The sequence below is a fragment of the Schistocerca americana genome, chromosome 7 (assembly GCF_021461395.2).
Source record: "Schistocerca americana isolate TAMUIC-IGC-003095 chromosome 7, iqSchAmer2.1, whole genome shotgun sequence".
In the NCBI taxonomy this organism is placed as follows: domain Eukaryota; kingdom Metazoa; phylum Arthropoda; class Insecta; order Orthoptera; family Acrididae; genus Schistocerca; species Schistocerca americana.
The window spans coordinates 271392165-271404893 of NC_060125.1; the positions used below are offsets into that span (position 1 = coordinate 271392165).

General features: G+C 46.2%; 1 protein-coding gene across 1 annotated transcript in view; it reads left to right on the forward strand.

The window, feature by feature from the left end:
• The window catches only part of LOC124622481 (myrosinase 1-like), a 64123-nt gene that overhangs the window by 34231 nt on the left and 17163 nt on the right, over window positions 1-12729 (forward strand). The window contains exon 8 of the mRNA XM_047148189.1: window positions 9743-9858. Within this exon, the coding sequence (XP_047004145.1) occupies window positions 9743-9858 (116 nt within the window). The remainder of the gene's footprint in view (window positions 1-9742; window positions 9859-12729) is intronic.

Consider the following 12729-nt stretch of genomic DNA (forward strand, 5'->3'; position numbering starts at 1 on the left):
TGTAAAAGTGTTCTTTGTCCGCCTTTGGAGCAGCGGCTTTCGAAGTCAATAGCTCAGTGCATCTCTGACAGCGCTTCCACAATAAACACGTCACGTCACATGACGTTCGTTTTACACATTCTCGCAGCGTTATTTGTTAACTGTTGCCGAGCGTTTGCTGGGTTGGTAAATGATTTAAAATGGTAGGGAAATCACATAATGTTACAGCTTCTGTCCGTTGTCGGCCGGTATCTGGCGGATTGTACTCAGCCGGCAATTGCCCGAGGCGAAGTCGATATCTTCATACTCAGCGCCGCCCGTGGCGCCGGTGGAACTTTTACAAGTGAAGAGTCAATGTCACTGGCATCTTCTCGCATCTTTGCACCTGTGGTGTTTTTAGCACTGACTGTGTCTTATTCGGACGACACATCACATCTCTCATTGGTACTGCTTCATACGATGGTGGAGAATGGCCGTTCAATTCACTCTGCGTGGACTGGTCCCTAGTTGTTGCTCATCAAATGCAGAAAACGTGCCACCGCACGATGCTCCACTTTAACACTGGGCTGCGATGTATCTTTTTGACTCCTGCAGCGTCGTGCTATTATAGAGCATCTCGCTGATTTCAGTGTGTGTCGGTAGTGCAGGCATAAACCAGTAAACAGACACTAAATACACTCCTGGAAATTGAAATAAGAACACCGTGAATTCATTGTCCCAGGAAGGGGAAACTTTATTGACACATTCCTGGGGTCAGATACATCACATGATCACACTGACAGAACCACAGGCACATAGACACAGGCAACAGAGCATGCACAATGTCGGCACTAGTACAGTGTATATCCACCTTTCGCAACAATGCAGGCTGCTATTCTCCCATGGAGACGATGCTGGATGTAGTACTGTGGAACGGCTTGCCATGCCATTTCCACCTGGCGCCTCAGTTGGACCAGCGTTCGTGCTGGACGTGCAGACCGCGTGAGACCACGCTTCATCCAGTCCCAAACATGCTCAATGGGGGACAGATCAGGAGATCTTGCTGGCCAGGGTAGTTGACTTACACCTTCTAGAGCACGTTGGGTGGCACGGGATACATGCGGCTGTTGGAACAGCAAGTTCCCTTGCCGGTCTAGGAATGGTACAACGATGGGTTCGATGACGGTTTGGATGTACCGTGCACTATTCAGTGTCCCCTCGACGATCACCAGTGGTGTACGGCCAGTGTAGGAGATCGCTCCCCACACCATGATGCCGGGTGTTGGCCCTGTGTGCCTCGGGCGTATGCAGTCCTGATTGTGGCGCTCACCTGCACGGCGCCAAACACGCATACGACTATCATTGGCACCAAGGCAGAAGCGACTCTCATCGCTGAAGACGACACGTCTCCATTCGTCCCTCCATTCACGCCTGTGGCGACACCACTGGAGGCGGGCTGCACGATGTTGGGGCGTGAGCGGAAGACAGCCTAACGGTGTGCGGGACCGTAGCCCAGCTTCATGGAGACGGTTGCGAATGGTCCTCGCCGATACCCCAGGAGCAACAGTGTCCCTAATTTGCTGGGAAGTGGCGGTGCGGTCCCCTACGGCACTGCGTAGGATCCTACGGTCTTGGCGTGCATCCGTGCGTCGCTGCGGTCCGGTCCCAGGTCGACGGGCACGTGCACCTTCCGCCGACCACTGGCGACAACATCGATGTACTGTGGAGACCTCACGCCCCACGTGTTGAGCAATTCGGCGGTACGTCCACCCGGCCTCCCGCATGCCCACTATACGCCCTCGCTCAAAGTCCGTCAACTGCACATACGGTTCACGTCCACGCTGTCGCGGCATGCTACCAGTGTTAAAGACTGCGATGGAGCTCCGTATGCCACGGCAAACTGGCCGACACTGACGGCGGCGGTGCACAAATGCTGCGCAGCTAGTGCCATTCGACGGCCAACACCGCGGTTCCTGGTGTGTCCGCTGTGCCGTGCGTGTGATCATTGCTTGTACAGCCCTCTCGCAGTGTCCGGAGCAAGTATGGTGGGTCTGACACACCGGTGTCAATGTGTTCTTTTTTCCATTTCCAGGAGTGTATAACAACCTGATCTTTTTTCGACAAGAAAATTAAAGTTGTATGACTACCCCAAGTGTCATAAACACCTGATGTCAAACTATTTGGTCTGTTCCCTAATACCTCTGACTCTGTTACCAAAAATGTAAGCTATGTATCCAAAGGACGTATAGGGATTGACTACGAATTGACTCTGGTTTTAAGCGATGGGGAAAGTCGACACATTGTACAAGACAGGGGTTGGAACCCCAGTGTCTTGTTTACGAGGGCATTCGTACACTGTGGTCACAGGAATGCACGAATTGCCCTGGTACGACTTCCGTCAGACCCAGATTTTCAACTTATCGACACAATAGTAATGTAGCAGCGCCTCTTGCTCATTATCCTCATTACTCGCGGCATTTCGCCCAGTCCCGTCAGAGCTCGAGCCTGCTCCGCATCTGCATAGAGGAGATCACTGGTCATCTCGTCTGATATATATATATATATATACAGGGTGTGACAAAAAGGCACCGCCAAACTTTCAGGAAACATTCCTCACACACAAAGAAAGAAAATATGTTATGTGGACATGTGTCCGGAAACGCTTACTTTCCATGATAGAGCTCATTTTATTACTTCTCTTCAAATCACATTAATCATGGAATGGAAACACACAGCAACTGAACGTACCAGCGTTACTTCAAACACTTTGTTACAGGAAATGTTCAAAATGTCCTCCGTTAACGACGATACATGCATCCACCCTCCGACGCATGGAATCCCTGATGCGCTGATGCAGCCCTGGAGAATGGTGTATTGTACCACAGCCGCCCACAATACGAGCACGAAGAGTCTCTACATTTGGTACCGGGGTTGCGTAGATAAGAGCTTTCAAATGTCCCCATAAATGAAAGTCAAGAGGGTTGAGGTCAGGAGAGCGTGGAGGCCACGGAATTGGTCCGCCTCTACCAATCCATCGGTCACCGAATCTGTTGTTGAGAAGCGTACGAACACTTCGACTGAAATGTGCAGGAGCTCCATCGTGCATGAACCACATTTTGTGTGTTGTGTCGTACTTGTAAAGGCACATGTTCTAGCAGCACAGGTAGAATATCCCAAATGAAATCATGATAACGCGCTCCATTGAGCGTAGGTGGAAGAACATGGGGCCCAATCAAGACATCACCAACAATGCCTGCCCAAACGTTCACAGAAAATCTGTGTTGATGACGTGATTGCACAATTGCGTGCGGATTCTCGTCAGCCCACACATGTTGACTGTGAAAATTTACAATTTGATCACGTTGGAATGAAGCCTCATCCGTAAAGAGAACATTTACACTGAAATGAGGATTGATACATTGTTGGATGAACCATTCGCAGAAGTGTACCCGTGGAGGCCAATCAGCTGCTGATAGTGCCTGCACACGCTGTACATGGTACGGAAACAACTGGTTCTCCCGTAGCACTTTCCATACAGTGACGTGGTCAACCACCTTGTACAGCAGCAACTTCTCTGACGCTGACATTAGGGTTATCGTCAACTGCTCGAAGAATTGCCACGTCCATTGCACGTCTTCCCCAGTCGCGAGTCATAGGCTGGAATGTTCCGTGCTCCCTAAGACGCTGATCAATTGCTTCGAACGTCTTCCTGTCGGGACACCTTCGTTCTGGAAATCTGTCTCGATACAAACGTACCGCGCCACGGCTATTGCCGCGTGCTAATCCATACATCAAATGGGCATCTGCCAACTCCGCATTTGTAAACACTGCACTGACTGCAAAACCACGTTCGTGATGAACACTAACCTGTTGATTCTACGTACTGATTTGCTTGATGCTAGTACTGTAGAGCAATGAGTCGCATGTCAACACAAGCACCGAAGTCAACATTACCTTCTTTCAATTGGGCTAACTGGCGGTGAATCGAGGAAGTACAGTACATACTGACGAAACTATATATATATATATATATATATATATATATATATATATGCATGCGTCGTGCCGTCCGTTCATTCAGACATGTCCGTCATGATGTTACACTTTCTTACTTTTTACTTTACTTTACATTTTAATGTCCGGAAACTAGGTCACAACCTTTCATTTCACTATAGGGCCACGTCCAAGGCTTCTTCAAAGATTTCCGGTGGTGTAAGGATTGGCCGTTATCGTTATTGATAACATTTCCAGGGGACGCCGGCATGCTATAGTCTGATGATGTTGCTATGGAGTGTACTCGTGGAGGTTCCTTCCTTGACCCTCCATTGATGATGTTACAAACTTTCTAGGATGGTGGAGCAGGATAAATGTATCAATTTGAGGTAAGGGTCCCTACACTGGAAATGAACTTGCCGAAATTTATAATTGGAAAGCTTTCTTACACCTCTGACAGCGGAATACATATAGTTGCTAAGCCTGTACTGTTGGCAGCTTCCAGAGGTGGCCTATGGGCCGAAACAAGAATAAATGTCTAATAAAAAGGAGATCTAAAATGCGAATCTTAAGAACTATGAAAACTCGTTCAATACAGTAGCGAAAATTAATAACTACTCATGACTCCTCAGGTACCTATTTTTGAGCACATATTTACTCTACATTTTTTCCTTGTCTTGGTCCACACTACCATCACTGACAGTCGCCTACCCTACAATCTTAGGAACAACGGTACCAGTACATGCATTCCACTGTCAGAGGTATCAGAACGGTTTTCGCATATGACGTACGACTCGTTCCTTTCCAATAAAGAGGCTCTTTATCCCCATCTTCCTAGAAACACCCTGTTTGAAGGCGACGGAGTTCATAACTTTGACGCTCTGTAGCGTCGCCGGACGACGTTTCCGGACTAGGGTTCTTACGTAGAACTTGATCTACTAAGTCCCCTCTACAACCTCTAGAAGTTCTGAAACACACTATATATAAATAAATTCTAGCTTAAAAAAAACACACAAAGATAGTTCATGTGGATGAGGAAACCGCAATCAACACTAACGTTAATTGTGAATTTCATAGAGATTTGCAGTACAAATAATTGCAGGAACAGCAACTTCTACCCTATTATTTACAGAGAGTGTCCCGTTATCCTTCTCGTGACTTCGGACCTTTCGTCCTGTAGAGCCAGGGGATTCTGCAATGTTATACTACGTTACATTCTCGCTTTCCTGCGTTTGTACTCTTCTCGTAGGAAACCTAGTTCACTAGAAACGATATACTAAATAGTCTCAGTATTCAGTTAGGTGCCGCTGAGAATCCTCATACTACAAATGTGAAGAACCAGATTTTCAGTGAACTCGTGGGCGTTAAGAGTCCTTTCCGATTAACTGCACCAGCGTATTTGTGCGAGACATACTCCCTCGGTTCGTGTAAGATATCAGATTGGAGCCTCGTGTGGCATGTCGTTATGCACAATTACTGAAAGTATGCAATATCATTAAGGGGGCACGCTGTATGGATCATTTTTATACCTCCGTCTAGCGGAAATGCAAAGCTATTTTGTGGCGGCGTTAAATCTCGGCACACGATTTAGCATTTACGAGGGTGGTTTGAAAACTTCTCGAAATGGAACAGAAAAAAAGTACTTACACCATTGAAATGTTTTTTATTTTTCAATTTAGTCTCCTTGTAAATTAATTCAATTGTCCAACGACGTTCCAGTGCCTTGATCCCATCTCGAAAATGATTTTCCTCCAGGCCTGCAAAATAGTTGTCAACTCCGTTTATCAATTCTTCGTTTGAAGAGAATCTTCGTCAATCAGGAAAAACTTTCAGTTTTCGGAAGAGATGGAAGTCTGATAGAGCCATATCAGGTGAATAAGGCGATTGTGGCAACAATTCATATCTTATTTCGTGTAATTTTGACATGGCGACGGCGCACGTGTGCGGGCGCGCGTCAGGAGTAGCGGCACCCATCTAGCAGATATTTTTTTTCATTTTTGATTCTTCAGTTAAAATCTGATATACCGTTTCAGATGACGTCTGGCAAGCGTGAGCAGTTTAATGCACTTTAAATCGGCGATCCTCCATGCTCATTTTGTGCACTTTTCCAATGATTTCTGTGCTGTGACACATCTTGGCCGCCCACTGCGCGGATCATCAAAAATGGCTCTGAGCACTATGGGACTTAACATCTGAGGTCATCAGTCCCCTAGAACTTAGAACTACTTAAACCTAACTAACCTAAGGACATCACACACATCCATGCCCGAGCCAGGATTCGAACCTGCGACTGTAGCGGTCGCGTGGTTCCTGACTGACGCGGCTAGAACCGCACGGCCACACCGGCCGGCTCGCGGATCATCATCTAAGCTCTACCGACCAAATTTAAATTCATTTGTCCATTTGCCAAAGTTGAGTATGAAGGAGCAGAGTCCCCCAGTAAATGGCATGAATGTCCTTTGCTTTCATACCTTTCTTTACGAAGTACTTAATCACTGCTCGAATCTCGATTTTTTTCCATTTTCGCAAATAATTACGCGGGAACGACAGCTCTCTTCCAAGAACACTGACTGACGTGGCACGTGTTTACAGGCAACAGTCCAATGAATATTACATGAACAACTCATTTCGCTAGCGCTGACCTCTCGTGGTGATTCCGAGAACTTTTCAAACCACCCTCGTATATTAAGCATGTGAGTGGCAACTATGAAATTCACTGTACGTCCGGATATGAGTAGCTTGTCTCTTATTTCCTCCTACTACGAGTTCTGGTAAATGAGAGAAATCACCAATAGCGTCAATGAAATCATTTTAAAAAGTGCTTCTTCTCCACGAGTGGTAACACTCTGAAGTCGAACAGATTTAATACTAGCCGCACGGTAGACTGCCCACAAAGAAAGACTCATTTCATCGTGTTTCCGAAAAAATCAGCTGAATTAGATAGAGTGATTTTTTTGAAGCCTCGTCAAACTACTCTTTTCAATAATCTGTTGCATTGGTTGCGCAGAACATTTGTTCACTAAGAACAACACGGTAGCTTCCCACCTTACATCACGAAGAACGAAACAAGCTCCGCAATCAGTATTCTAGAACTCTACGGAGGCTGAATCGTGAATTTACTTACAAAACTTTTTCTTAAGAATTTACTTTATTTACTAGTGATTCATCAAGAACATTAACACATTTAATCACACTATGTGAGCGTGGAAGTAGTTGCCAGGGAGTAACTGATGAAATCAAAATGAAATTGCTTTTAACAAATGGGAAATTTATTCCTAAAAGCTTTTCTTTTAAGAAACAGATTTAAAATTATAACCAGAAACCACCCTCTAAATATCAAGTTACGATTTATTCAGAGGCAGAAAGAAACAAATTTTCGAGTGTACGAGCTTTCGGGCGGAGAACCTTGCCGCTCCCTTTTGACACGGCTGTAGCCACGACCGCCCACAACAACCTCTGAAAGACTACACAGGTTCAAATCTGCAACACACCAGATTACCTTAAAGTAAAAGTTTTAACAATTCACACAAGCACACAAACTATGCACCCCGGAGGAGGGATGGTAATGGTACAAAACACTAAAATTAAAAGATTAACTTGCAACTTGATTTTAACTTCTAAGAAAAGTCTTACGGCGGAAGGGGGACAACTTTATATACTAAAATGATCATTTAAATAAAAACCCATAAAACGCAATCTTATGTAAAATTCTACAAGGTTGGCCAAACCAATTAAGATGCTCTACAGTACACAGATACCGCCTCTCAAGATGATAGGCAAGATCAAAACATATTTCAGGAATTAGGTCTTTACACTCCGAGCAATAAATTCGTTAACACATGAAATCCGAGAAGCATGACAGAGGCAGCTCCGAACGACAAACTGCCTAACAAATGCGGATGAGACACAGACGAGCAAGCTGAGGACGAGAGTGACCAAGAAAACAAGAAAATTTAGCAAGAGTAAATCATACAACATATCACCAATCACTTAACTTCCAATAACTGCAATTTCTCTAGAAGACCTGGCGCAGCACTACCAAATCGCTCTCCCGAACCGTCCGCTGCCAGCCGCTTCAACGGACGCAGGAAGGCTCGCCGATCTCACGTCTTTCCTGGACGGCACCAAAGGACCGACTTCCCGCTGCTCCGTCCGTGACTGCTGTTCCGCCGCGACTGCACTGCTGGTGCGTCTCCCACACACTTCCAGACACACGACAGTGGAAATTCTGGCTTGGACCCAACCATGCAGAGGAAACACGCCCACTGGCAAAACTACATCCCTGCACCGGAAGAGGACCGAGCCAAGCTCCACAAGATGGTAACTGAAGGGGCCCAGAAGCGCTCGGAGAACCAGCTCTCACCGGCCAGACTGATGTCGTGGATTGACTCCTGTTGCTCTCGTGTCGACCGCGAAGCCACTATCCCTCGCTATACGGCGCGGCCCACTGGACTCACGTGGCGACCTTACATGCGCCGACGCTCAAGACAGAGAAGTCATCTTGTGTCTCAGTGCGCGACCGACCAACCGATCGATCCAACCGCCAATGACCATCGCCTGAGCAACTCGAGCAGACTGGCGGCCTAACGCGCAGGCTCAGATCCAGGAACTAAGTCCCGACCGGGCAACCACTCGCTGAGTTCTCTTACTGGCGGAGTGGAAAGACTCATTTATCCGGCTTTAAAGATTGATCCGAACGAAAGACATACTAGCACTCCGGACGACCTACAGACACTAACTGCCTCACAAATGCCGAAGAGAGACAGACCCAGACTGACTCAGACTGACTCCAGACTCACCCAGCCTGACCCACTGGTGAGCTTATAGCGCCCCTTAAATGCACGTGAACAGGCTACCTTTCCCCTTTCCCACCAGAGGGAGACACCACAGCTATGACTGACAAAGCTGCGCCACCGCCAGAAACGGAGGGCGACTGCTTCACACAACGCGCTGCGGCGCGCTCTTCAAAACAGCAATTTTTACCACGGCCCAGAGGCCTTCCCGATGATTAAACAATGTAGTAGTAGCAATTTTACTTCTGTATTTAGAACTAATAGTAATGGTTGTCCAGAAACTGAAGTGATGTCTTTCGAAAAAGTTCCTGGCAAAACTGAACCATTAGAAACTATATTCAGCCTTTTTGTAACAAATAGCTACTGACGGTTGTAACAGAAGTTTTCTTTACCAGTTTGTGCATATAATTTACCAAGCGTTATTTCTAATGTAGCAAACGGTTGCTAGAAGCTGCAATGCGTAGTGACACCTTTTATTTTGGGCCCTTTGAATTAGGTAAGCTATTTTTTTAAATTCTGTGTTTGCAATAGACTCTTTTTAAAAAATACGAAGTTCAAATGTTGTACGCAAGCATTAGCAGTCTTTGTCTTATGATTAATTGCTTATGGAGAGAAGAAGGTGCTGTTCTAATAATTATTGAGGACACAAAACTACTATTGCACATTTCCTGTAGTTAAATATGCTATAATTTCTGTGTGACAACGTAAAACTGTGATTCGGACCAAATCTCGGGCTATGATCACAATCTTTAGCATTACGCCTTCAGAACCCATCTCAGACACCGTATAGAAGCTTTAAATCGGCACTGATTACTTCTTGATGTGTTTTGACACACATTCTCGTGGATCACTACTAGTGCTGAGTTTCCACAATATCGCCATTACACAGTGGAAGAATTCCTTACTTGGGGGGAAGTCAAATAAAATTTGTTTTAATGTTGAAGGTGTCGTTTCCATTTATTATTTAACTAAAACCGAAGGAACAAATTTTGTTACAGGATCGGCCGACTTTCTCGGAGTAATTCACTTCGAAACGACTTTCGTGACCCCTGGTGTGACAGGCGAATCACCTTCAAAAACGCGGGACTCTGCTGTAATTACGTCGTCTGCTGAGGTAAGCTGAAACTGCTACTTGCACAGCCGTGTAAGTGTGCTAATGGACTGATCTTAAACAGCGACTGTGTACACAAACTTTCGATCACAAAGAAATTAAAATTGTAACACCACATTTTTATTGCCGCGTTCGCCAAGTCAGTGATTGTGCGGCCTCTCCCGCCGGAGGTTCGAGTCCTCCCTTGGGCATGGGTGTGTGTGTTGTTCTCAGCATAAGTTAGTTTAAATAGTGCGGAAGTCTAGGGACCGATGACATCAGCAGTTTAGTCCCTAAGGAACTGAGACCATTTGAGCATTTTTATTCATTGCTTATAAACAGAAACAGGTGTTATTGTAATAATTATTGGAGACACAAAACTACTATTAAACATTTTTTGGGGTAAATATGCTGTAATTTATATGTAACAGCTGCCCAGCGAGTTTCAAACGTACCACACAATTTCTAACTAGTACACATTACTATTGATAGATTTTCAATAGGGCAGATGACTGCTGCGTTGAAACATTGTAGGACGTCTTGGGAAACATGGGGTACAAACAGGAACAGAACAGGTGTCAATCCCTGTTGCTGATAATCATGACGTATTGCAGTGCGGATGGTGGGGTAATTTAGAGTTGAATATTATTCGCTAATTTTTTGATATCTTTTGTAAAGAGAATTGTGTGGGCCTTAATTGTTACTAGTTCACAAATGGAATCACACTAAAATAGATGGTTGTGAATGTATCTAATGTGCACGATGTAATTAGAGTGGCACACAGAAAATTCTGTATAGAGTGTGATTCAGTGAGCCATCAAATTTAGAGATTTTCGGTAATAGTAATATTTCGTGTACATTGAGCCATCCGTATGACCACCCGCAGCTTTTCCTTTTTTTCTCGCCTGTGCCGACTCGTATCTGAAACAATAGGACCAATCATGAATCTCAGTACACTATATTTTAAAACATGGCCTTCAGCATACATTCACGAGAGCAACACTACTGTGTCTCTCTCATTAAATCCCAATAACCGCAGAATAATCAAAAATGATACGAACTATTTCTCATTAAAAAGAATGTGTCGCTTCCAACTGATTGCATCAAGGAGTGCATCTTTTCCAGTTCGAGGCGCACATCATGAATTAACTTATCTATGAGATCATACGAAATTAAAAATATTGGATGCTGTGAATTTTAAAATTTTCCAGGCGAATTGACTGTTCAAACAAATTTCGGGCCTGCAGCCGGTCATCGTTCAATACTTCGCACGATATTACAACTGGGCACCTGCCAGTCATCTTCAGGTGAGCTGTCGCAGACTGGCGAAAACGTCTTTTTTTTTTTCTTTATTGTGATTTCATTCCCCTGCCCCATATGGGCAGGGGAGGGCTGTCAGCGGCACAATCCGCCGCTCTTCAGCCGAGTGACACGACAACTAAAACAAAAATAAAATGATACATACATAAGGAGATAAAAAAGGGGAACATAAAACAGAGTAAGGGGAGAAAATGGAGGTAAAAATACATGGACATGGAGACGTTCATGGGGCACAGTTGAAAAAGTCACCAGAAAGTTAAAAAACACAGTTGGCGATTCTTGAAACACAGAGAAGACACTGAATGCGCATGCACAGGTTAAAGGTCGGCCACAGTATTAAAAACATTTTGGAACAACACCCTTAAAACCCACTTGGAGCACACACAACGAAGAATAAAACTGCCAGGTGGGACCTGTTGAGGGAAGGTCAGAGGGGATGGAAAAGGAGGGGAGAGCATGGGGCAGCTGGGGAAGCGGCAGGATGAAGAGAGGAGGGCATCAGTGGGTTCACGAAGAGGCAGGAGACATTTGGGGTGGGAGAAGAAGAGGGAAGACAGGGCAGGAGAGACCGCAGAGACACTGAAAGGAGGCACAAGAGATGGAGGGGAAGAAGGAGAGGGAAGCCGCTCAGGAGGAGGGAGGGGGAGGAGAGGGAGCCCTGAGGAGGAGGCAGGAAGATGGGGTTAGAGTTGGTAGGAAGGGTAGATGTCAGGGCGAAACTCATCATCCGGGAGGGGTAGATGGTGGAAGTTGTGTTGGGAAAGGAGATGGAGGGTGTGGAGATGGAGAGAGGGTGGGACACAATGGTAAAGGCAACTGGTTGGGGGTGGAGAGGAAGGGAGACACCAGGAGGTGAGGGGGATCAAGGCGGCGGACAATATATAGTGTGCGGATGTGTTCAAGGAAAAGGAGAAGGTGGGGGAAGGGGATGAGGTCGTAGAGGATGCACGTGGGGGACGGAAGGCAGATGTGGAAGGCGAGGCGGAGCGCATGGCGTTCGAGGATTTGGAGGGCTTTATAGAACCAGGGAGGGGCGGAAATCCAAGCGACGCTGGCATAACAAACGATGGGGCAGATCAAGGATTTGTAGGTGTGAAGGATGGTGGAAGGATGCAGACCCCACGTCTGGCCAGACAGGAGTTTCAGGAGGCGGAGGCAGTTGTGAGCTTTGTTTTGTATGGTAAGGAGATGGGGAGTCCAGGTGAGGTGGCGGTCGAGTGTGAGGCCAAGGTATTTGAGGGTAGGAGTGAGGTGGATAGGACGGCCATAAATGGTGAGGTAGAAATCATGGAGGCGGAAGGAGTGGGTGGTGCAGCCTATGATGATCGCCTGGGTCTTGGAGGGATTAACACGGAGGAACCACTGGTTGCACCAAGTGGTGTATTGGTCAAGGTGGGTTTGGAGGGTACGTTGGGACCGTTGAAGGGTAGGATAAAGGGCTAGGAAGGCCGGTGTCATCAGCGGAGAAGATGAACAGGAGGGGGAGGTTTGGGCGTATCAGAAGTGTACAGGAGATAAAGGAGAGGGGAAAGGACAGAACCTTGGGGCACGCCGGCAGAGGGGTAGAAAGTGCAG